The 26,037-nt window shown below is 44.6% G+C and overlaps 1 protein-coding gene across 8 annotated transcripts in view; it reads right to left on the bottom strand.

The window, feature by feature from the left end:
* Positions 1–3,832: 3,832 nt before the first annotated feature.
* The window catches only part of LOC115100644 (solute carrier family 2, facilitated glucose transporter member 11-like), a 33,796-nt gene continuing 11,591 nt past the window's right edge, over positions 3,833–26,037 (bottom strand). For 4 of the 8 annotated variants that reach the window (XM_029619298.1, XM_029619296.1, XM_029619291.1 and 1 more), the window contains 8 exons: positions 24,943–25,072; positions 24,473–24,621; positions 23,030–23,217; positions 22,261–22,371; positions 22,081–22,182; positions 21,013–21,088; positions 20,564–20,691; positions 3,833–5,151 (listed from right to left, as the gene is read on the bottom strand). In XM_029619298.1, coding sequence (XP_029475158.1) covers positions 4,948–5,151; positions 20,564–20,691; positions 21,013–21,088; positions 22,081–22,182; positions 22,261–22,371; positions 23,030–23,217; positions 24,473–24,621; positions 24,943–25,072 — 1,088 coding nt within the window. In that variant the 3' untranslated portion in view covers positions 3,833–4,947. Of the gene's footprint in view, positions 6,134–18,249; positions 18,310–20,563; positions 20,692–21,012; positions 21,089–22,080; positions 22,183–22,260; positions 22,372–23,029; positions 23,218–24,472; positions 24,622–24,942; positions 25,073–26,037 lie in introns of those variants that run through there. The other 4 variants (XM_029619294.1, XM_029619293.1, XM_029619292.1 and 1 more) reach the window with 4 other exon arrangements.

Raw genomic sequence — 26,037 nt, 5'->3', positions numbered from 1 at the left:
CTGGCCAGAATAAGTACTCAGTTAAATCTCACATGAGTTCTGTTTTTCCTTTCTTTAGACAAGCTGCTCCACTGTGTGCGTGATGAAGCCGATGCAGATGCTTGAGATCCTGTGCCAAGTTCTGCTGCAGGGTCCACTTGCTTCAGGAGATTGAAAGTCCCGGTTCTCACAAAAAAAACCAAAACGTTAATAAATTCCCTCTATACTCTATATAAAATCGTGACAAATCCTCTGAATTTCCCTGCAACTAAGTCATCCTGATACTGAATGTATACAGATACTATTCTAGATACTGTTCTTCTAGCTATAAATGAAACAAAAGGTCAGAAAATATTTGAAACTCACACTCTTTTCCCTCACTACAAAATAACAAACCACTGCTTTCTCAGCACTGCTATATAATTACTATTCTACATACTACGGCTATAAGGAAACTGTCCAATCTATCTGCAATTGCTCTTTCCTTTGTGGTAGCAGCTAGGTGGCTGAGGAAAGAACCTCACCTCATTGCTATGTCCTTCTGTATTTGTCTCACTCTGCCTGTCTGATGGTATACAAAAGACAACCTTTCTTTTATACCTAATTTTAAAAATTCATTAGCAATCGATCCCCTGCTCCTCATTGGCTCTGGTTTGGGATTACACCCCAAGTTCTGATTCCAAGAACTGTCATAGGTCCATTCAACTCAAAATTTTCCTTCTGTGGAAATATCCATTTATTCCTAGCAACTGTAGCCAGGTCCACTTGGTGTCACTGTAGTTCAGGGGATAATATCACTGGCTTCCAGCCATGGCACCTCCCTCCCCCCCATCTTGTAGTGGAGCCAGAGGGTAATTTAACATTTGTTTAGATCAGAAGGACTTCTGCAGGCACTGCTAAGCAATTAACATGTCACCATTTGCCTTTACATTTTTTTTAATTTCAAACAGAGTGTGGACAGTTGTTTCCCCCTTTGCAATTTAATTCACCATTACTAGTTAGAGCAAGAACAATATTTTAAGCTTCTGCCTTACACTAGGATGGAAGGTGCACTCTTTAAATAGTGCACAAACTTGCAAGTTTCTTATGTTTGTGTCTGGAGTTATTTTTTTTGTGGAAATGAATGATAGAGATTCCATGGGGATCTCTGCTAGACAGGATGAGAGGAGCTTACCGATTCTCCACAGCAATCCCCATTACAGGCTGCTACAGTGCTGGACTTGTTCAAGAGCAGGAGATTCCTAGGGTCTGGGGTGGGAATTTTGTTTGATTTTGGAGAAGAAGGATTCGGTTTTGTAGTTTCCCTATTTCTTTTCAGTTTTGGCTGAAATCCCTTTGCTGAGAAAGACAGGAAGCAATTAGATCAAATTACGAGCCCACATCCTGTGGCTATTGAAGGAGGTTTTCATGATTTTTTAGTATTTTTGAGGGGTAAGTATTTGTTTTATTTTGTTGGGAAGAAGTTTGCCCACCCTTTCTGCCCAAACGAGGAGTCAGGAAAGAAGGATTTTTTAAAAATTCCCCATTGCAGTGATTTTAGATCATTTACCCTGAAATACCTCAATCTGAGACGAGATTGGGGAAAGTAAAGGGTTTCATCTGGAGGAAGGAGAGATGCGGCCCCACATACAGGAGTCTTTACCATGGAAGACAGGACAAAGAGATTTGGAGATTGTGGAGTCAAGTAGTGGACAACAGGTACTATCGAAGGGGAGACCCATCAGGGACAGGAGATCTGTTCCACTCTCAGGAAGAAAGGGGTCCTCTGGGACCATGGACACAGATTATGTTTTGGAATGTAGTTATTGGAAAGATCATGGATGTTACCAAAAGAAAATGTGTCTGGGGCCAAATGATTACTCTTGACCAAGCTGGGGAGTAAGTTTTTATTTTGGAACACTGTACCTGAGCGTCCAGCCTGGCATGGGTGCTCTAGGACACTAAGACTGCTCCCCTCTAGACATCTTCTGCAGAAAGCCTTGGGGCCCCCCCCCCCGGAGGCGCATCCTCCCCCATTCACAGGACCCACGCGAGGGTTTGGAGAGATTTTGATCAGACTAAGCCCTGGCAACGAGGGTGAAGCCCCCGCCTTCCTAACTACACCGAGAAAGGGGCCACATAATTTTAAATGGTCATTTTCAGCAGCCTGCAGGTACAAACTTTAGCCTGAGTTATCAAAGTCTCTCTGAAAATTCATGGGTGTCCCGAGCAGGTGGAACGTTCTATGTGTACATTAACGTGCACTTTTCAACAGCCAAAGTATGTGCGTAAATGGTTCCCCCCTCCTCCCAGAACACCTCGAGCTAGTGTGGGGAAGAGTACACGCAGCATCAAGCTACTGACCCCAGATAACGTCCTGAAGCAGATTTACAGGCTTGCACCAGGGTTTATGTGCGTACAATGATGAGAGTAAACACAGGCCCAGGCTTGGATTCTTGTTCACTTTTGATTTTACCACAACAGAGGGAAGGGGAAGCATGGGTAAGGACCTTCTGGGGATCAGGATCAGGTGAATTCCAGAGAGTTGGTGCTCAATGAAGTCTGAACAAAAGTTCTCCTGCTTGCAGATGGACAGAGTGAATCTCTGCAAAATTGCTTGTCAGAGGCACGCAAAAAGGGGAGTTTTACTTCCAATTTTACTGGAAGAGCGATTTTAGTGAGATTTAACCCTCTGGCACATTTTGCAGGTTTTTTTGCACTTTTGAAGAGCTGATGCCTGGTAACAGCTACAGAAGAAAACACAAGGCTCTTAACTTGACAGGTTTCTTTTCATCCTGATAACAGTTCAGAAGAAGGGAATACGATAACCTTTCTAAACTCCAAAAAGTAAACATTGGAGTATTAGTTTTAGCTCAAGCTGGTTTGGATCCTGCTGGGTATTTGTGACCCGGATTGGCCACTGTTGGAAACAGGATGCTGGCTTGATGGACCTTTGGTCTGACCCAGCATGGCAATTGTTATGTTACTATGGTATCGTATAGTATTAGCTGGGGCTGTTACTGTGGTATTGTATGATACTAGCTCTAGCTGTTACTCAGGCTGATACAGAACGATGCGCTCAGCTGAGTGCATTGATTAGCCCCCGTTTGGCCACGCGTTTTTGACGCGCTGTTATTACCCCTTATACTGACAGCCACCGCTTCCGCCAATAAGGAGGCACTAGGTGCCTGGGTGCACGTCGGGAGAGGGGGCGCTCGCCTCGGAGCGCCGGCTCTCCAGCGGACTTTAATGAATGGGCCTGACTGTTAGCATTGTGTACTACTAGCTCCAGATGCTATGATGCTGCTGTGTAATATTAGTCTTAGGTGTTACTATGGCACTTTAGTACTAGCTCTAGTTGGCAGTATGGTATTGTTAGTGCTAGCTCTGGAATTTACTGGTATTGGTACTGTTAGCCCTAGAGGTTACTATGGTACTGGTATTACTAGCTCGAGAATGCTCAAAATGTCCCTTTGCTTATTTCTTCTTCACTCCATGCTTTTTGTTTTCATTTTATTAGTAGGACTTATTCATTTTCTGAAATTATACATTTTATTTAGTAAATTATTAATTTTTTGTAATAAAACGTATTATGTCCACAATTCTTGTTTTATAACACACCCACAGATCTTAGACATAGCACGAAAATGCAATCATGTACATGCACACACATAAGACATCATATGCCACATGCATTCATGTAGGAGACATCACACACACACACACACACACACACACACTCTCTCACATACACACTGTCTGTCTCACACACGTTCTCTCTCTCTCTCTCACACACACACACATGTGTATACACATTAGTTCCAAGTCATTTCTTGTTCAGCTACAAACTGAATCAAACCAAGACAAGGACATCTACAGAAGGAGAAAATCTATTTCCCCCAAAAAGACATTTTCAGCCTTTGCCAAATCTTTCAAAGAAAGAAAAATCGGTTATAATATGTACACAATATATTTTCTTAAGTCTCATTGTTTCATAATGAATGCATTATCATTTAAATAAAGAATACACATATAGCACAAGGCTTGGTTCATCGATCAGAAAACCATCTCCTGCCTCTAAGCAAAAGAAAGACTCCAAAAACCCCTAACCTCATCTACCTGCCAAGACCAAGACCCAACAAGCAGCTGAAAAAAAGGAGGACTTTAATAAACAAGACAGGAATTGTTTGCCACCAGCTTTTCATCCTTTTTCCATGTCAGAACAGTAACTGATATCAAGGTTGAACTAGAACCAGGAACCTCCCAGGGTGAAGGCAGCAACTGTACACATCAGCCCACAGGAGATCCTATGGGTGGGAATTGGGGCTTTGGTTTCTATGAATTACAAAGTCATTTTCCAAATGTATTTAGCAGAACATTTTAGAAAACACAGGATGGGTCTGAGAAAGGCCTCTGAAAGCCTCACCAAACAGGAGGAGGAGAAGAAAATGGCCAGATTCTACCAAAATGTTTGCCAGCTGGCCATGCCCCCATCCAGCATAGATCCAGCGGGTAAGGTGCATATTTGAAAGTGACCTGCAATGGTCATGCCTGATGCATTAATGAGCACAACTAGATTGCAGGTTCATCACACTAATTTCCTCTTCCTCTATAAATTCTAATTGATCAGAGCAGGTAATCAGTAAGGCGTGCAGGTCAGCGAAGCCAGCACTAAATAGCAGGTTGTCCAGATGATGCCAGCACTGTGCCCAGCAATCATCCAAGTCTCAAGAGCGCTCTTTCTGGGTTTTTATGGCCTGATCCCTGCAAACATGCCGCGCCATGGATTGTTCCCAATAAACAATATCTGAGCATCCCACCCTGAGCCAGTTGTGGTCCTGGCCAAGAAAGCGTGCAGTCAGCCCTGTGCTGCAGAGATTAAGGGCTACAGCCAAGAAGGTCAGTGCTTCTCCTTCCAAACTGCAGATCTTGTCTTCCAGGTGTGAAACAAACCCAAGTGCAAGGTCCTTCATGAGAATCTCTTTCTGCTTACAGTCTGGTAGCAAACAGCAGATTGCTGTCCATCTGTTTCTCAATATTTTCCTTTTTCCCTCCATAGTTCAACTGGTGAAACTCTTCCATGATCTCCACGATGCTCTTTCCTTTGGTTTCCGGGACAATCAAGAAGACAAAAATCGCCATAAGGAGGCAAAACACCAAGAAAAAGATGAAACAGAATGACCCAAGTCCTTCCTGGAGAAAAGCAAGAGAGAACTGCAATGAGAGGAAGCATGGCCAACTCTTGGCAATCTATGGTTTACAGACAAATTTTATTTCAAAGAGAGAAACAATTCTCTCTCTTCCTGGCCCTCAATTTTAATCCTGGCTCTGTCACTGAGTGCGTGGTCTTGGACAAGTCCTTTTATCTCCCTAGTCCTCAAATGATACTTAGGTAATAACAGTGCAATGCCCCTTTCCCCAGCAGTCACTCTCACAAATGGTCCTCTATCCCAGAGCTTGCATTGTGTGTGTGTTATTATCTCTGGCATCATTGCTGCTAGTCACACTTGCCATGGGTGTGCCAGCTCAGAGCCAAGCCCTTTCTGCCATTTGTTATGCTTGGATGACATGACCAGATGCAGGTGAAGGTACAAGGATGCAAAGGGACCAAGCTTCCCACATTGGGAGCAATAAATCCTCACTGTCACAAGGATTCCATAACAAAGGAACAACCAAAGATGACTTCCCTAATATCACGTAATAATGTTCTCACAAAAGAATTTTTTATGAGGTGTTTGTCGTGATGTAAACTGGTAGAAAGGAAGACACGAATACCTCTACTTTTGCAATAATATTTACCCAGAACAAAACAAATTTTTGTTGTTTAATGACCTCATACCGGGCTTAGAGGCGCATATTCACACGGTCATCCCCCACTAGGTGTGGGATAACATTTTTTAGTTGCTTCCACACTGTATTTAATCATTGGTCATTAAATGTTTTTCTTTCTGCTCGCTGTGTCAAAAATATTTAATGACTTGTGATATTAACACCATTCATGTGAATAAGGACATTTAGTAGTCTTTTTGCATTTTTCATTTTGCATTATTGTTTACACATTTTCCAGCTACTTAGCTTTTAAATGCAGAAACACTGTTAGACCCAGCGTCTAGAAGTATTGACAGGCTGCCCGACACGGTCCGTGTTTCGGTTGAAACCTTCTTCATGGAGCCATCTATGAGAAAGCAAACAGTCACACTGTATTATCAAAATAAAAAAAAAACTTTTTGTAAGGCACAATAGTCTAGGTACTAACGATTGACTAGGTTCAGCGTCTGTTGTCTCCATCATCCGGTAGTGTGTTTCTTCTACCGGAGGGGGCCGCGTGAGCGCCATTTTTAAAGTGCTCTTAGCCGATGTGAGAACACCGTGTAAGATAATGATGCATTTAAACCATCGGGATGTACACAGTTCAAACGAAAAATCCATCTTTGTTCATGAAAAGTCAATAAAGTTTGTGAATCACCCCCCCTACTCGACATTAAAATTCTATTACCCACCACTTGAGATCCACAAAGGTATGTGATTTCTCTACACAGTGTGCTACAATGGGTGCTTGTATTTTTTTTGTAGTAACACAGCTACGGTGTTCGGTCAATCTTGTGCGTATAGATCGTTTTGTTCTTCCAACATAAAATTTGTTGCATGGGCATACAAATTAAAAAAATCACATGAGTGGAAGAACAGGTTGAGTGTGTTTTTGCTGTATAGATGTTGCCTGCTTGATCTCTCCAGGAAGAACCTGGAATCGTTTGAGCACACATAGAACATTTTTGGCAAGGCCAATGGCCAATGGATTGTGTTGTAAGCAGAGGGGCTTCCGGACGTAGAAAAGAATGAGTCAAAATATCTTTCAGGTTTTTTCCCCGGCTGTATGCAATGATTGGGTTCTCAGTAAAAACTGGATGGATTTTTAAGAATTGCCAATAGTTTCAAATTACAGCAGCAATACGAGATGATTTAGTGGAAAATCTCAGCGTACATATTAATGGGGTATCTCCTACATTCTTATCTTTGTCCAATAGCAGCCAAATCCGTTGGGCATTCGATGCTCGTTTAAAGGCTTTCTTAATAGTCCCTGTGCATTAGTCGTGTGGATAGACTGTGCGCTTGTAATAAAATTTCATCCTTCTTGGAACATAAGCAGTGTAAACGCAAAAATTGTCCAATAGGCAAATTATCTTTTAAATGGTACGGATGAAAACTTGAAAAATGTAAAGAACATTTTTATCTGTGGTTTTTTTGTACAAAGAGGTAATGAATTGATCATCAGTAAGCGTGATTGAAATATCTAAAAAATGGATTTGTTATTATACTGCATAGTAAACTGTAGATTCTGGTCTAGAGAATTAATCCAAGTCAAAAATTGTGGTAAAGTAGATGCTCCCCCATGCCAAAGAAAAAATATATCATTAATATAGCAACACCAATGTGAGATGTTTTTAAACATTGATCCCAGATACAGAAGCTGTTCTTCAAAGTTGGCCATGTAGAGATTAGCTAGGCTAGGGGCCATTGTGGCTCCCATTGCCGTGCCATGTATCTGTTGATAAAAATGTTCGTTGAATATAAAGTAATTTTTCTGCAGTGCTGTAGTAGCTATAGATAGTAAGAAGGTAGTAGGGACCCGATGTGGGCGAAATCTGGAATCCAAAGCTTGATGTAGCACCTGCAATGCTTCATTCTGTGGTATGCTAGTGTACAGTGCAATTATATCCAACATAACCATTATGGTATCCGAATTAGGTGTAATAGATACCAATTTGTTCAACATCGCTTTGGTATCTTTTATATATGATTTCATTTGGGGAATCAATGGCTGTAGGAATTTATCAAAGGATACTAATGATGCATTAGAATTAGGGCATCCCGACAGTGAGGATCCAATAATAAGAAAAGTAGTCCAAGTGCCTGTAACTAAAAAAAGTCACCTGAGCTAAAAAATTCTAACTTATCCCTATCAATTAAAAAGCAGAATGAAAATACAAACAAAAAAACAAACTTTGAAATGTTTGTATGCTAATGCCAGAAGTCCAAGAAGTAAGATGAGAAAATTAGAATGTATAACAGTGAACGATGACATAGACTTAATTGGCATCTCAGAGACATGTTGGAAGGAGGACAGCCAATGGGACAGTGCTATACTGGGATACAAATTATATCGCAATGACGGAGAGGAGCACCCGGGAGGTGGTGTGGCGCTTTATGTCCGGGATGGCATAGAGTCCAACAGGATAAACATCCTGCATGAGACTAAATGCAAAATTGAATCTTTATGGGTAGAAATCCCTTGTGTGTTGGGGAAGACTATAGTGATAGGAGTACTACCATCCACCTGGTCAAGATGGTGAGATGGACAGTGAAATGCTAAGAGAAACTAGGGAAGCTAACCAAATTGGTAGTGCGGTAGGAACTAAAAAATGAAATTTCAGACCTATTAGTAAAAATTTGTAACCTATCATTAAAATCATCCATTGTACCTGAAGACTGGAGGATAGCAAATGTAACCCCAATATTTAAAATGGGCTCCAGGGGCGATCCGGGAAACTACAGACCGGTTAGCCTGACTTCAGTGCCCGGAAAAAAAGTGGAAAGTGTTCTGAACATCAAAATCACAGAACATATAGAAAGACATGGTTTAATGGAACAAAGTCAGCATGGCTTTACCCAAGGCAAGTCTTGCCTCACAAATCTGCTTCACTTTTTTGAAGGAGTTAATAAACATGTGGATAAAGGTGAACCGGTAGATGTAGTATACTTGGATTTTCGGAAGGCGTTTGACAAAGTTCCTCATGAGAGGCTTCTAAGAAAAGTAAAAAGTCATGGTATAGGTGGCGATGTCCTTTCGTGGATTGCAAACTGGCTAAAAGACAGGAAACAGAGAGTAGGATTAAATGGACAATTTTCTCAGTGGAAGGGAGTGGGCAGTGGAGTGCCTCAGGGATCTGCATTAGGACCCTTACTTTTTAATATATTTATAAATGATCTGGAAAGAAATACGACGAGTGAGATAATCAAATTTGCAGATGACAAAATTGTTCAGAGTAGTTAGTTCACAAGCAGATTGTGATAAATTGAAGGAAGACCTTGTCAGACTGGAAAATTGGGCATCCAAATGGCAGATGAAATTTAATGTGGATAGGTGCAAGGTGATGCATATAGGGAAAAATAATATGGAACCCACAATGTTAGGTTCCATATTAGGTGCTACAACCCAAGAAAGAGATCTAGGCGTCATAGTGGATAACACATTGAAATCGTCGGTTCAGTGTGCTGCGGCAGTCAAAAAAGCAAATAGAATGTTGGGAATTATTAGAAAGGGAATGGTGAATAAAACGGAAAAAGTCATAATGCCTCTTTATCGCTCCATGGTGAGACCGTACCTTGAATACTGTGTACAATTCTGGTCGCCGCATCTCAAAAAAGATATAATTGCGATGGAGAAGATACAGAGAAGGGCTACCAAAATGATAAGGGCAATGGAACAGCTCCCCCATGAGGAAAGACTAAAGAGGTTAGGACTTTTCAGCTTGGAGAAGAGACGGCTGAGGGGGGATATGATAGAGGTGTTTAAAATCATGAGAGGTCTAGAACGACTAGGGGGCATTCCATGAAGTTAGCATGTGGCACATTTAAAACTAATCGGAGAAAGTTCTTTTTTACTCAACGCACAATTAAACTCTGGAATTTGTTGCCAGAGGATGTGGTTAGTGCAGTTAGTGTAGCTGTGTTTAAAAAAGGATTAGATAAGTTCTTGGAAGAGAAGTCCATTACCTGCTATTAATTAAGTTGACTTAGAAAATAGCCACTGGTATTACTAGCAAAGGTAACATGGAATAGACTTAGTTTTTGGGTACTTGCCAGGTTCTTATGGTTTGGATTGGCCACTGTTGGAAACAGGATGCTGGGCTTGATGGACCCTTGGTCTGACCCAGTATGGCATATTCTTATGTTCTTAGACCGATAACGGTTCTAATAGTGATCCAATCGTGCTAACAATGGGTCTACTAGGAGGATTGATCAAATCCTTATGGATTTTAAGAATCATGTAAATGTAGGAGCTCTATATGAATTATTGATCAAAAAGTTTTTTTCTTTGGTAGAGAGAAAACCAATTTCAAAAGCTTCTTCCACTTGATACCAAGTATTCTTGCCATTAACACAGAATGGGAGAAAAGCTTTAGTAAATAGGGCCCTAAGAGCTCCCTAAGAGCCACCTATGGCCAAGTGAAAAACTGCGCCCTCACCCATTACAAGACACGACACCAAGAACTGGGAAGACTCTTTTAAATGATGGTACAGCAATACCCATGGCCAGTGCGCCCTTGTAAAACTTTACAACTTTGCACCTCCCACCCCATCACACCCTCCTCAGACAATTAAAAATTAAGTATTTATAATTACAGATTTTATATAAAAAAGGGCATTTTGTTAAGTGCCAAACATGCTTAAAGGCGCTTCTCCAGGAACACAAGGATACCATTCCAAATTTAGTAGAAACAAACAACAATTTTTTTATTGCATATCAATAAGCAATGCAGGTATCCTTGGGAGGTAGTCACAGTAGCTCTAGATGCCCAGGAGAAGCATTACTCTGTCTCTCTTTGTATGCCAGCGAGTGCTGCTAATCCCCCTAAATCTCTGTTCCTCTCGGCTCTGGCAGGACCTTTGCTGTGATCATTATAACTGCAATGATACTGGACCTAATTTGCTAAGCTTTTTATTTCCATAGACACAGCGTGAGAGAAGAGCCCTGGAGAATCAGGTGCAATGTCTGAGAGTTTTTGCCCCATCTGGGAGGTTCAGCAGGTCTGGATAGGGGTCCCAAAGCAGATCCCACATCCCACCCCAAATCTCAAACCCCAGGCTGAAAGCGCCCGCATTAACTGGATCTGGGTGAGAACAGCGTTTCCCCAGCAGACAGGACAGGAAATGTACAACACAGATTCCCAATCGTAAACTTACATTCATGCTCTCTCTCTCTCACAGGCAGGCTCTCAATCACAGACATACTCTATTTCACATATACAGGCTCTCAATCATTCATATACATATTATCTCACTCACACAAAAACACACACAGGATCTCAAACACACATGCTTGCTCATTCACTCTCTCTCCTCCTCCGGGGAACTAGCGGCAGCAGCAGCCTCCTCCCAACGCTAACCTCCTTCATTTTCAGCCCTCGCAGAGGAGGAGTCCCATCGCCCGCGGGGGTTGACGCTCTTCTTCATTTTCCTCCGAGCCGCGCTGCACATTCTCCAGACCGTGCCTCTCTTCTTTTCGTGGGACCGAAATGGATAAAGCTGTTTTTAATAATCATAAACATGTGTTTACTGATGGAGAATCCCTTTGGAAGGTGGACGTCCCGCAGGTTAGACGTCCCGAAGTTGGACGTCCCTTTCAACTCTTCCCCCCCCTCGCATCCGATGGGAGGGGCGAGGGGACGTGCACTGCTCCCTCCCCCATCAGCGATAACGCGGTGGGTGGCAGCCTCGCCATCGGATTTTGAAAGGGCTATAAAAAGGGGCGGAGCCGGCAGGAAGCCGGTATGATCAACTCCATACAGGAGGTGAAGGGGGCTTGTTAACTTTCAGTGGCGAGGTACTTTTATAAATCGTGGGCTGCGCGTTGGGGCATGTTCCCCTCGGGGGTTTACATTGTAGTCGGTTCGGGGGAAGGGGGTATTGTTGAGGTGGCTGCGTTAGCAGTGTTGTCTGCTTGGGCTGCGGGACGTCCGACTTCTAGTTACTGCATCGGCCCCGAAGTCCAACTTCCGGACGTCTAACCTGCCGGACGTCTAACCTGCTGGACGTCCAACTTCCGGACGTCTAACATGCCGAACGTCCAACTTCCGGACGTCTAACCTGCCGGACGTCCAACTTCCGGACATCTAGCCTGCCGGACGTCCAACTGCCGGACGTCTAACCTGCCGGACGTCCAACCAACTGCCGGACGTCCAACTTGCCGGACGTCCAACTTCCTAAGGGATTCTCCATCAGTAAAGACATGTTTATGATTATTAAAAACAGCTTTATCCATTTCTAGATTTTTGCGCTGCCTGGATCTTTTTTTTTCTGTGTTGAAGGATAGCGTCTTTTGAACAAAGTGTGTAGCCCATTTTTATATTTATAGTTTGTATCATACAATTTACACCAGCAAAATACTCCTCACGCTATCGTGCAGTGGTCCAGTTATTGCATCGGCCCCGAAGTCAGCTCCGAGACTGCCAGCTGATGCCGGACGTCCAACCTGCCGGACGTCCAACTTCCTAAGGGATTCTCCATCAGTACAGACATGTTTATGATTATTAAAAACAGCTTTATCCATTTCTAGATTTTTGCGCTGCCTGGATCTTTTTTATTCTGTGTTGAAGGATAGCGTCTTTTGAACAGTGTGTGACCCATTTTTATATTTATACTTTGTATCATACAATTTATACCAGAAAAATACTCCTCACACTGTAGTGCAGTGGTTCTCAACCAGGTGTGTCGCCACATTTCCCGGTCTCCCGCTGACCCAGCTGCTCCCTGGTCCTCCTCCGCCCGGACTTAAAATGTTGTCAGCCTGGGCGGAATGCGGCAGGATAGCTGGAGTCAGCGGCTCCGGCATGGTCTCTTCTCTCCCCCCCCCCCCCCCCGCGGCCGGGAAGAGGAAGTGGTGAGCAGCGGGTGCGTGCGCGGGAAGAAGAGACCATGCTAGTGTGGTCAGCGTCGGTCCGACGGAAAGAAGAGAGGCGCGGTCTGGAGAATGTGCAGCGCGGCTCGGAGGAAAATGAAGAAGAGCATCAACCCCCGCGGCCGATGGGAGGCTCTGCGAGGGCTGAAAATGAAGGAGGTTAGCGTTGGGAGGAGGCTGCTGCTGCCGCTAGTTCCCCGGAGGGGGGGGGGGGAGGAGAGAGAGTGAATGAGCAAGCATTTGTGTGTGAGTGAGATAAGATTGAGATTGAGTGAGATAATATGATTGAGAGCCTGTATATGTGAGAGTATGTCTGTGATTGAGAGCCTGCCTGTGAGAGAGCGAGAGCATGAATGTAAGTTTACGATTGGGAACCTGTATGTGTAAGCTTGTGACTGAAAACTTCTTTGTGTGAAAGAGTATGGGGTAGATTTTCAAACTAAACGAATAGGCCTACTTTTGCTGGCGCATCAGGCGCAAGCAAAAGTACGCTGGATTTTAGTAGATACGCGCGGAGCCGCGCGTATCCACTAAAATCCTGGATCGGCGCGCGCAAGGCTATCAATTCTGTATAGCCGGCGCGCGCCGAGCCACGCAGCCTACCCCCATTCCCTCCAAGGCCGCTCCGAAATCGGAGCGGCCTCGGAGGGAACTTCCTTTTGCCCTCCCCTCACCTTCCCCTCCGTTCCCCTACCTAACCCACCCACCCTGCCCTGTCTAAGCCCCCCCCTTACCTTTGTCGGGGGATTTACGCCTCCCTCCGGGAGGGAGGCGTAAATCCCCGCGCGTCAGCGGGCCTCCTGCCCGCCGGGACGTGACCTGGGGGCGGGTCCGGAGGGTGCGGCCATGCCCCCAGGCCGCCCCGGGCCGTAACCACGCCTCCGGGTCCGCCCCCTAAACGCCGCGTGGTTCGGGCCCGCCCCCCGACACGCCCCCCTTGGAGAACCCCGGGACTTTCGCGAGTCCCGGGGTCTGCGTGCGCCGGTGAGCCTATGTAAAATAGGCTCACCGGCGCGCAGGGCCCTGCTCGCCTAAATCCGCCCGGACTTGGGCGGATTTAGGCGAGCAGGGCTCTTAAAATCCGCCCCTATATGTGTATGATTGAGAACCTTTGTGTGTGAGAGAGATCATGTGTATGTATGATTAAGAGCCTGTGTGATTGAGTGCTGGTTTAGGTGAGGGAGCATGTGATTGAGAGCCTGTGTGAAAGTGAGAGAAAGAGAGCATGTGAATGAGTCTGTGTGTAATAGAAAGACAGCATGTATTTTTGAGATTGAAAGCCTGTGTGTGTAAGCATGAAAATATAGATGTGTAATTAAGAGCTTATATAAGTGAGAGAAAAAGCATGTGTTTGTGAGTGACTGAGAGCATGTGTGTATAGGTGTGTGAGAGAGAGTGCCGGAATGTGACTGAGAGGAGAAAGTTCCAAGCAAAGCACCCCTCCTCCTGCTAATTCAGAACAATCTCAGGACACCTGGATATCAAATGTTTCCAGGTATGCAGAGCAAAAAAATTTTGTATCCTTATTTTTTCATTACTAGGTCTTTGTGTCTGCTATTTTGAAATATTTTATTGGTATCTGGAAATTTTTTATATGAATTTTTAATTGGATATTCCAGTCATCAGCTGTTTTGAAATATTTTTTTTTGTTAGTATAGTTTTACTGCTAATGATTTTATATTTCTTGATTTGTTTTATAAGGATGGGTGATGTTTCTTTTTTCCTTTGTTACACTGCATACAGAGGCTTGTTGCAGTTTCCAATTCCGTTTTTGTCTGCATGCTTCTAGTTATGCGTTTTGGTCTCTTTATTCTTTGTTAGGTGAGGGTCAGCACATGTGATTCAGGTGCGGTTTTCTGCTGGCATGTAGTTTCTCTATAGCAGCCTGACTTGGCGTCATCTGGTATCCAATGCTTAATCCAATTTAATCCAACCAGTATTTTACTGGTAGCCTTGGCAATTTATACAGCTTGTGTAGCAAGCTGTATAAAGCAGTGCTGTTCTCACCCAGGTCCAGATAATGCAGACGCGAACGGCCATCCTGAACGTGCGCACACAACACAAATGTTCATCCTGGGCTCACATAGCGTATGCGTCTGCCTTCAATGTGCGTACGTCCAAGTTCTGCACACGCATTTTGCGTGTGTTTGCTGTGGATGCCCATGTTCTGCACGTACTTCAACTATCAAGCGAAAGAGTAGATGCTAGGTGGGCATGAGAACTGGGGCCTCTCACGTACCAAGGTAGTTGGGTCGCGGTCTTCCCTGATTACAGTGGAGCCACCCTGAGACGCAGGGCCGAGTTCTTTGGGGTGATGAAACAGTTGCATGAAAAACAGCTCCAGTTTCAGCTGATTTATCTGGCAAGGCTGCTGATTTGGGTGGACAGGACATGGAAAGTTGCCATTCACAACCAACTTACTCATCCCAGGCAGGCAGGCTCCCATTCACAACCACTCACACACATACACACACCCACACACATGTATATCCTATCCATCCCCCCCCAAGGGTAGGTTCCAATTCACACACACACAGAGATCCATCCTGGGTGTTAATGGCTGAGCGTGTTGCAAAAAAGTACAGAAAAGCAGAAAAACTGCTTTTCTGTACTTTTTTAAAAGTTAAAAATATAGGAAAAAAATCTGCTGGCCGCTTTGAAGACAGAGGCCAATATGCTCAGCGTCTATTTTCAAAACCGGCCAGCTGCATTGAAAACAAACGCCGATAAACTCAGCGTTGGTTTTTATAATCGGCGGACTGCCAGTAACTGCGGGGTTGCATTAGCAAGGAGGCGCTGACCCTAGCACCTTCTTGCTAGTGGGACCCCTAATTTGTTTATTTCAGGGTTCCATGCACACATTAAGAAAGCGGGTGCTGAAAAGTCAGTCCCCGCTTTCCACATTTAATATTGCATCTGCTCCTAAGTTTGTACCTGAGGCAGTGGAGGGGAAAGCGACTTGGCCAAGGTCACAACGAGTGACAGTGGGACTTAAACCCTGGCATTCTAGTTCCTAACCCGCTCCTCTAACCAGCAGACTACTCTGGTGGTTTCTGCCAATGGATATCATTCACCAGAGAGCTCCCAATTTATGCAGGTGATCTTGCGAAACCTAGAAGAAAAAATTTTTGCTTAAATGTGGTGCGGCCTCTCTCACCTCTTTTCTGCCTTTCTCCGCTTCCACACGCTGACTGCTCCGGTGTCCCCGGACAGGCAAGGGCGATTGCGTTTGCCATTTTCCTTCTGGCATCACCTAGGGCACACGCATGCGTGGTGGCCCTCCTTTTACGTACATCAGGGCGGGAACCTCGGGGGCGTACCCTCGACATGACATCACCACCTCTGGGTATTTAAACTCAATCTTTTTCAGCTGCGAGGTAGCAAGGATTCCTTCCCGCTGATTTCGCTAAGGTTACAAACGCCTTCGCTCTGTACACTATTCAGACGACCCAGGTACCCACTCCTCGGGGGCCTTGCTACATTCCTGTTTTATCCTTTGGGGTCAGCTTGTTCCAGCTCGGACGCCCTGGTATCCGCTCTTTGTGGGGGGCCTTGCCTCGTCGTGGGCCTCTGCTCCTTGGAGGTCCCTCTCTTCTTCAAGCCTATCTCTACAGAGTGAGTACCCCAGCTTTCCTGCTTGTCTCTCTCACCTTTCTACAGTATGCATTCACGTCGTACCCCACCCTGCGGACCACTACCAGGTCTACCTCACAGGAATACCATCTACAGTGTGGATTCATGGTGTAGTATCAGCATCTACAGTGTGGATACTGCGGAGTATCAGCGACACTATTCCTCTGGGATCATCCTCCGCTGGGCAGAGGCCCTCTCTGCCCGCTCCTCAGGTTATTTCCATCATCGGCTGTATAATAAAGACTCTCTTGACTCCTGTGTGTACCATTAGAGCCAGCCTATCGCAGCAAGTCCCCACAGGACTCCTCCCTGTGGGAGGTTCCATCTCTTGCTACGACCAAGGGCCCAAAACACCACCAAATCATAACAAAAGGAGCAGCCTGTTCCTTCTTTTTTTCATTAGCTTCAAGGTATGAAATGCATTTCTCCACATCCAAAAAGGTGGAGCCTTCCAAAGCAAATACAATATTTTGCCCCGTTATTGATTTGAGAAAATCATGGATTCCACCCCCAAATTTATTTATTGCCTCACACTCCAGAAACTGTGTCCCTCGGGATGCCTTGCATCTCTAACAGAAATCGGTATTCACAGAACCAGAAAGGTAAGCAGGAGTGGTGGCTCGTTACAGCCGTTACAAGAACTGATACTGCGTTGCCCTCACATCTGCATTAAAGTCAAAGCGCTGATGTGTCAAACTAGAATGATTTTTTTTAAATCGAAGAGACAGATTCAGAAATGGGGAAGTGTTGTACATTTCCTGTCCTCTCTGCTGGGGAAACGCTGTTCTCACCCAGATCCAGTTAATGCGGGCGCTTTCAGCCTGGGGTTTGAGATTTGGGGTGGGGTGTGGGATCTGCTTTGGGACCCCTATCCAGACCTGCTGAACCTCCCAGATGGGGCAAAAACTCTCAGACATTGCACCTGATTCTCCAGGGCTCTTCTCTCATGCTGTGTCTATGGAAATAAGCTTAGCAAATTAGGTCCAGTATCATTGCAGTTAGTCAATAATCACAGCAAAGGTCCTGCCAGAGCCGAGAGGAACAGAGAAGTAACTGCACCAGAAAAGAGATTTAGGGGGATTAGCAGCACTCGCTGGCATACAAAGAGAGACAGAGTAATGCTTCTCCTGGGCATCTATTTATTTATTTATTTAACATTTTTATATACCGAAATTCATGTAGCAATGTTACATATCAATTCGGTTTACATTATAACATTAACATGCATGTAAGAATGCAGTTACATCGAACAGGGAGGTAAACTTGAAACAAGTAACTGGGGAATAATATACAAAGAATAAATAAAGTAGTGCGAGTTCTACTGAGAAGTTAAGTCTAACCTGGCTAAATATCTAGGTGCTTATTGGTTAAATAGTCACTGTACATGGAGCACCTGTTTGGATAGAATAAAGCGGCGATTATTGGCATAGATTAAAAGCTTGTTCGAATAGCCAAGTTTTGAGTCTCTTTTTAAATGTGATTGGGCAGGGTTCCTTCCGGAGTTCTGGCGGTAGAGAGTTCCATTGCGCTGGGCCCGCTGTGGATAGAGATCGTTTATTTAGTGAGGTTTTGATAGGAGGGGAAGGAGTGTATCTCTAACGCTGCTCTCACCGGTCTTGCGGGTATATGTGGTCGAATAGGTATACTGAGTTCAAGTGGAATGAGGTTGTGTATATATTTGTGAATGATGGTTAGTACTTTGTAGGAGATTCTGAACTTAATTGGGAGCCAGTGAAGGTTTCTCATGATGGGGGGGGTAATATGATTTCTTTTGTTAGACTTAGTCAGAATCCTGGCTGAAGCGTTTTGAAGCATTTGTAACGGTTTTATGGAGTTAGCTGGGAGGCCGAGTAGAAGGGAAGTACAATAGTCAATTTTTGAGAAAATGATTGCCTAGAGCACTGACCGGTAGTCTTGGAAGTGGAGGAGCGGTCTGAGCCGTTTCAGCACTTGTAATTTATAGAAGCCATCCTTTGTGGTGTTATTAATGAATCTCTTTAGGTTTAGTTGATTGTCCATGATGACTCCGAGGTTTCTGACTTGAGAAGAAAAGGAAGGTTGAATAGTAGGGAATATGTTAGACATTGCATTGTTACAGTCTTGTGAGATGAGGAGAATTTCAGTTTTATTAGAATTAAGGATTAAGTTAAGGCTCAAGAGCAAGTTGTTGATGGATTGGAGGCAGTTGTTCCAGAATTCTAGTGTTTTTTGAAGAGATTCCATAACCGGGATGAATATTTGTACATCGTCTGCGTATATGTAGTGGGTTAGTTTTAGTTTGGAGAGGAGCTGGCAAAGTGGTAGTAGATAATTATCCGGGATCAATGTTTAAAAACATCTCACATTGATGTCGCTATATTAATGATATATTTTTTCTTTGGCTTGGGGGAGCATCTACTTTACCCCAATTTTTGACTTGGATTAATTCTCTTGACCAGAATCTACAGTTTACTATGCAATATAATAACAAACAAATCAATTTTTTAGATATTTCAATCACGCTTACTGATGATAAATTCATTACCTCTTTGTTCAAAAAACCACGGATAAAAATGTTTTTACATTTTTCAAGTTTTCATCCGTACCATTTAAAAGAGAATTTCTATTGGACAATTTTTGCGTTTACGCAGTTTATGCTCCACGAAGGATGAAATTTTATTACAAGCGCACAGTCTATCCAAACGACTAATGCACAGAGGCTATCCTTCAGGGACTATTAAGAAAGCCTTTAAACGAGCATTGAATGCCCAACGGATTTGGCTGCTATTGGACAAAGATAAGAATGTAGAAGATATCCCATTAATATGTACACTGAGATTTTCCACTAAATCATCTCGTATTGCTGCTGTAATTCAAAACAATTGGCACATCTTACAAATCCATCCAGTGTTTACTGAGATCCCAATCATTGCATACAGCCGGAGAAAAAACCTGAAAGATATTTTGACTCATTCTTTTCTACGTCCGGAAGCCCCTCTGCTTACAACGCAATCCATTGGCCATTGGCCTTGCCAAAACTGTTCTATGTGTGCAAATGATTGCAGGTTCTTCCTGGACAGATCAAGCAGGCAACATCTATACAGCAAAAACACACTCAACCTGTTCTTCCACTCATGTGATTTATTTAATTGTATGCCCATGCAACAAATTTTATGTTGGAAGAACAAAACGATCTATACACACAAGATTGACTGAACACCGTAACTGTGTTACTACAAACAAAATACAAGCACCCATTGTAGCACACTGTGTAGAGAAATCGCATACCTTTGTGGATCTCAAGTAGCGGGTAATAGAATTTTAATGTCGAGTAGGGAGGGGCGATCCACAAACTTGATTGAATTTTCATGAACAAAGATGGATTTTTCGTTTGAACTGTGTACATCCTGATGGTTTAAATGCCTCCACACAGTGGTACACCATTCTGTGATTACTTTTTTCACCGCACTCATGTCGATCATTGTGATGTCAGCATCATTATCTTACGCGGTGTTCTCACATTGGCTAAAAGCCCTTTAAAAATGGTGCTCACGCAGCCCCCCTCCGGTGGAAAAAAACATGCTACCGGATGACTGAGACAAAGGACGCTGAACCTAGTCAATCGTTAGTACCTAGACTATTGTGCCTTACAAAAAGTTTTTTTTTAATTTTGATAATACAGTGTGACTGTTTGCTTCCTCATAGATGGCCCCATGAAGAAGGTTTCAACCGAAACACGGACCGTGTCGGGCAGCCTGTCAATACCTCTAGACACTGGGTCTAACAGTGTTTCTGCATTTAAAAGCTAAGTAGCTGGAAAATGTGTAAACAATAATGCAAAATGAAAAATGCAAAAAGACTACTAAATGTCCTGATTCACATGAATGGTGTCAATATCACAAGTCACTAAATATTTTTGACACAGTGAGCAGAAAGAAAAACATTTAATGACCAAGGATTAAATACATTGTGGTGGAAGCGACTAAAAAATGTTATCCCGCACCTAGTGGGGAATGACCGTGCGAATATGCACCTCTAAGCCCGGTATGAGGTTATTAAACAAAAATTTGTTTTGTTCTGGGTAAATAATATTGCAAAAGTAGAGGTATTCATGTCTTCCTTTCTACCAGTTCCCTAATATCATGTCATGCAATCTTTTCTTGTTCCATCCCACTCTCTACAGAAGAAGTCAACCACAACCCCACTGGCAGTGCATGCACTCCCCGGGCTTTTCTATGCCACTCTTTGTATTCAGTGAGCTGAGAGCAGGCCCTGGACCCCTCTACTTTCTTCTTGAAGGAAAGATTCTCTTACCACAATGAAAGGGAAAATGAATCCCAAAATGAGAAGGCCTATCCAGTTCATAACGCTGGTGAAGACAAAAGCTGCAGGTCTGTAGGACTGATTGAAGATCTCTGAAGGCAGTGGGCAGGACACCCCACCTGCAAAAACAGAATTTGAGAAAAGCGAACCCTGAGAACCAGCTTTAAAACTGCCACGACCACGCCTGGTTTAGGAAAGTAATTTTGGCTTTAAGCATTCCAGACTCCAGGGTGATGGGCATGGGGTAGGAAGCCTGGTAGGAACACAGGCTGTGGGAGGGGATATGCCATCTCCTACAGTCCCAGCCTCTCCCACAGACAGTGTCTGTAGGAATAGTGGTCATGAAAAATGTATAAAGTTCTGCTGTTGCTTTCAGCTTTCACTAAGAATGCAGAGGCTGTACAAATGATTCAGACATGAAAAGTATTTGAGATACCAACCTGGGCCTATCCCAAAGCTCAGGAGCAAGATGAAGATAAGCATGGTAGAGCAGTATGGCATCCAAGTGTAGACTTTCTGTGGAAGATAATTAATGAGAGGTTTCCAATAAATCAGGACAGCCCTGCTGCCACTCAGAGTTCACATGGGGTCACAGATGGCCAGAGAAGAAGGTAAAGATCTCCCTAATGAAACAAGTCACTCTGACTCATGTGTTCTTTGTAGAAAGGGAATCAGCGCAGCCACTCATGACAGAAAAAAGACGAACATTAGGCTGCAAGGCAAGAGGGCAGATCGCTCCAGCAGCACCCAGCTCCGCACCCTTGCACATCTGCTTGAGTTCCACTGCCTCGTCAGCACTGGATTAAGAGCCCATATGACGGAGTTCTAGGAGCTTTCTTTGCAGGGCACTGGATCAGCACACGGATTATCTAGAGGTGATGCCGTTTTTTTTTGGCTGCTCTCTTCCTCAGCTGTCTGGGAAAGGCAGTTTTGGGAAGGAGCAAGGGCACCTGGCATTGACTGGTGACCATACGCATTCTTCTTACTGTGTGCACACGTAACAGCGCCCCTACACATACCCTCATGAGGAAATCTTTTGGAAGAGTACGCCCGGGGGAGTTTCTTTGCTTGTGTACAGAATCGGTCATGGGAAGGACACAGCTTTCAAAGCCATTTCCCTGGCTATAGCAGCTTGGCTGTAAAGGGCCGCACAGGCTTCCATAGCACATGCACTATTAGCTGGGCTGCAAGAAGCCAGGGTTAGAGAGAAAATAACGTGCACACTTGACATTTCCATGTCTCCTCTCTTGGCAGCTCACACAAATTGGCAGACACAAAGCACACAGGCACTTTTAGTGGACGTTCTTTAGACTCATTTCAGAAAAGAAAGTCCCTCTTTGGGGGTCAAATACACACACCAAAAGTGCCTGCCCACATAAAAGGAACCCCAAGATGTTCAGACAAGTCCCCGCTGTAACTTGATGGCATGGTAAAACTGAAATTTTCTAGGCAGGTCGTGCGCTTTCAGGATTTAAGGGCCAGAAGTCACTGCTGAGAATGAATCTTACCTGCAATGAAAGGGTGAGAGTGAGGGCTCCTAAGGTCAAGCCTAGAACGCTGTAACTTGTCCACAGAAGCGTCTTCCTGCCTATGCGGTCAATCACGCACCCCTACGAGACAAAAAGATGCTGACCAGAGAGGGGTGTGCGAGATGCACAGGCAGCCAAGAAAGGGACAGCGCTACTCACACAGAGCACTACGGTGAGGACCTCGGTGATGCCCATGCCCAGGGCCACATAGCTAATCTGAGCAGTGGAGATTCCCGCACTGTAGAAAATGTCGTAAGAATAAAAATATACCTAGCAGGAGACAGGAAAGAGAAGGCTATCGTGACACAGCGCTTAGAATAAAAATATACCTAGCAGGAGACAGGAAAGAGAAGGCCATCGTGACACAGCGCTTAGAATAAAAATATACCTAGCAGGAGACAGGAAAGAGAAGGCCATCGTGACACAGCGCTTAGAATAAAAATATACCTAGCAGGAGACAGGAAAGAGAAGGCCATCGTGACACAGCGCTTAGAATAAAAATATACCTAGCAGGAGACAGGAAAGAGAAGGCCATCGTGACACAGCGCTTAGAATAAAAATATACCTAGCAGGAGACAGGAAAGAGAAGGCCATCGTGACACAGCGCTTAGAATAAAAATATACCTAGCAGGAGACAGGAAAGAGAAGGCCATCGTGACACAGCGCTTAGAATAAAAATATACCTAGCAGGAGACAGGAAAGAGAAGGCCATCGTGACACAGCGCTTAGAATCGCTGTCTTGTGCTAACTGTATAGGCTTCATGGTATAAACTGCTTGGCTATGTGTTCTAGAAATGGCACAACCACTTCATTATTGCTGTGACCACGTCAAACAGAATTTGGTAATGAAGTGGAATATAAACGATTATAAATGAATATATTAGGTATAATAAATAATGATGGCAAAAGCAACCATTTGGGAACTTACCACATTGATGCCAATGAACTGCAGACCCCCGCAGACCAGCAGGAGGGTGAGGAACTGCCAGCGCACGGCCCGCTGGCACATCAGCTCCACAAGACTCTTTCCTTTCTCACCATGGATGGCTGCTTTCTCTGCTAACATGTCATCCATCTCAGCTTGATGGTCTCTGTCCCCCCAGAGCTTCCTCATGGCTAGCGGAAAATAAGAGGGGGTAATGAGAATTCAGCTCCCAGGGGAAAAGGAATGGATTAAGGATGCCTTGGGCCCTCAGCGATTCCCTGGCTATGCCCTGCCCCACTCCCATCACCCTTAATTTGACCCTGTATGGCCTCTCTCCCAAGCTTGAGTCCTAGGCGAGTGCCCCACCTTTACCCCCATTTAATCCATCAGTGCTGAGGAGGCGCTAAACTTGGTTAAGCATCTGGCTAGACACTGACCATTACATTTCCAGGCGTCGTCAGAGAAAGTGCTTCCCTTTTATGCCCTGCTCTGTAACTGGAATGCACTCAGGCAGCAAACCATCTCCAGCCAATCCAATTCTTCATCACTATTCAAACGTAACGCTCCCACCCAAATGCAAAGGGCTGTGCCTCCTGTCTCCCACTCTCACTCCGCCTCTGTGTTTGCCTCAGCCCATTCTTTTATTAGGAACCAGGAAATCTGGCCACCTCCCCCCCCCCCTCGCTGATAGCACTGCCCTGGCTTCCTGTACAATCCAGAATGCACTCTAAAGTATTCTCTCTAATTTTTAATACCATCAGCATCATCGATCCATGTCTAATAGGAGTGACTCTTCAACCTTACACCCCCGCAGAGAGCCCTAAGAGCGCAAAACAAAGGTCTCCTGAAGGTGCCCACAATCCGGAACCACACACCCAATGCAAATAAGAGAGAGAACATCCTCCCCATAGCGGGCCCCAGACTATGGAGCCCTCTCCCTGAGCCGCCACGTCTGGTAACAGAAAGAAAGTGTTTCAAACGAGAACTAAAACCATGGCTCTTTAGAAATGCATACGAACTAATGTAAAACTCCAGTACGCTAGTAACATAGCTGTCGGAACAGAAGCCCATGCTAACAGACTGAGTAATAAGTATTGAGTGATGTATGCTGAGTATAACGTGGAGGATAATGGAATGGAAATCTTAGCTTATAATTCTACTTCAAAGCACCCCGATTAATGTTGCTGTATCGTCCCAGAATACGCATTTACCGTTGAGATGAAACAGATTATGTATAAAATCGATCTAGAAAATATATTTGCTAGAAAATGCACATGCTGTCATATCGTCCTAGAAGAGGAGCATTGAAATGGGAATGTTGACCAGGCAACGTTATGCTGATATTGTAAACCGCTGTGATCTGATTTTGGAACGAGGGTATATAAAACGCCTAAATAAGTACATAAATAAATACATAAAATGATTTTGTAAAAATGGCTTCGTCACCTTGCTCGCAGCCCTCCTTGTCTCCCTTGTCGATGAGGAGGTAGCGTGGAGCATCTGGGAAGAACGGCAGCGTGGCCAGCTGCAGCAGCGCAGGGAGGCCGCTGATAGCCATGACCAGGGGCCACAGGGCTTCAGAGCCCAGGAGTTCTCTGGCAAGCAAGAGGGGAAGTGCTGAAACAGAGCTTTCCTTAGAGTTAGCCAGAGCTGGAATGCATCATACACAGAGAGTCCTTTAAACTTCCTTTTAAAGAGGAAGCGGATCGCCCTCATCTGAGTCTGATGGACAACAGATTCAGAGAGAGTTTTCATCGCTCTCACAGATTACATCCTCCCCCCAATCACATGTATGATCTGTCTCTTTCAGTGCACACTGTACTGCAAGAACTCACTCCCTGGAGAACAGCACTCGACTAATGCCACCCAAGCCAAACAAGTGCTAGGCGCACGTGGACAATCCCCTTCATTTTCACCTGAGGCTGAGGATCAGCCCTGTCAGTTTTCCGAGGCCTATGAAGAGGGCGGCAGAAACGGTGATCAATCCTCGCAGCTGTCGGGGCGCACTCTCCCCTGTGTACATCATGTGAATGCTCAGCCCCACACCTGGAAGCCAGAGACAACGGATCAGGTGGACAGGGGAGGATGAGGGGGTGTGTGTGTGTGTATATGCTGCATCTGCTGCCTAATGTCGCCCACCCCTTTTGATCATAAGAAAAAGAAAGGGCAATATTCAGCACCTCCTGCCCAGCTATGTTCAGACTTAGACAAATGCCGGGGTTTGAAAATCTTGCCTCAGTGACCCAGCCTGGAATAGCGGGATAATGTGTTACCCTGCTAAATCAGGGACGGGACAGGAGCCTTCCAGGGTGGAGCCAGTTCCAATGCCGGATTTTCAGTGTTATCCGGCTAACGTAGTCAGGTAACTTTGGGAAAGCTGCAGAGCAGCGGCTGAATACGGAGCTCATAATGTTCTTATGTACATAATGCTCACGGCAGTTTGCAATAAAATAATGCAGTGGTTCAGTAAAAAACAGAGCCTGATAGTCCAAGCCGTTGTGTGGAAAACTTTCCAAGTTACCCACGCAAACGCTGAGCTTTAAATATTTACCCCCCTTCAACCACAAACATTTTATACACACAAAATCGGCTGATGCAATACCGTGCGTTGCGGCCAGCACGTGCCTCAACATGCGATTGGACGCACGTCCATAACCCCCGAGGCAAAACAGGGGTTAGCGCATCCAAAACACGCGTCCAATCGAGTGTGTGGCTCATAGCGCTCATCATATGTAAATTCATGTGGATGAGGTTATTAGCTATTACCCCCAATGCAAAGAAAAAAAAGTGCCCCCGACACGCACATTTGTACTCTCAAACATTAACGCCTGCCCTGGAGAGCTGCAGGGAGCCCAAAAGGTTTACAGAAAAGCAGAAAATATTGCTTTTCTGTAGTTCCTCAGACTTAATATCGTGGCAATAAGTAGGAGGAACCGAAAAAGGAGAACCCTAAAAAAAAAAAAAAAAGTGAGCCGCGGTCAGGTTAGGAAAAGGGATGGTCAATTAACGAG

Source organism: Rhinatrema bivittatum, chromosome 11 (assembly GCF_901001135.1).
Source record: "Rhinatrema bivittatum chromosome 11, aRhiBiv1.1, whole genome shotgun sequence".
NCBI lineage: Eukaryota > Metazoa > Chordata > Amphibia > Gymnophiona > Rhinatrematidae > Rhinatrema > Rhinatrema bivittatum.
Note: the sequence above shows the minus strand (reverse complement) of the source record. Positions and strands in the feature narration are given on the sequence as shown.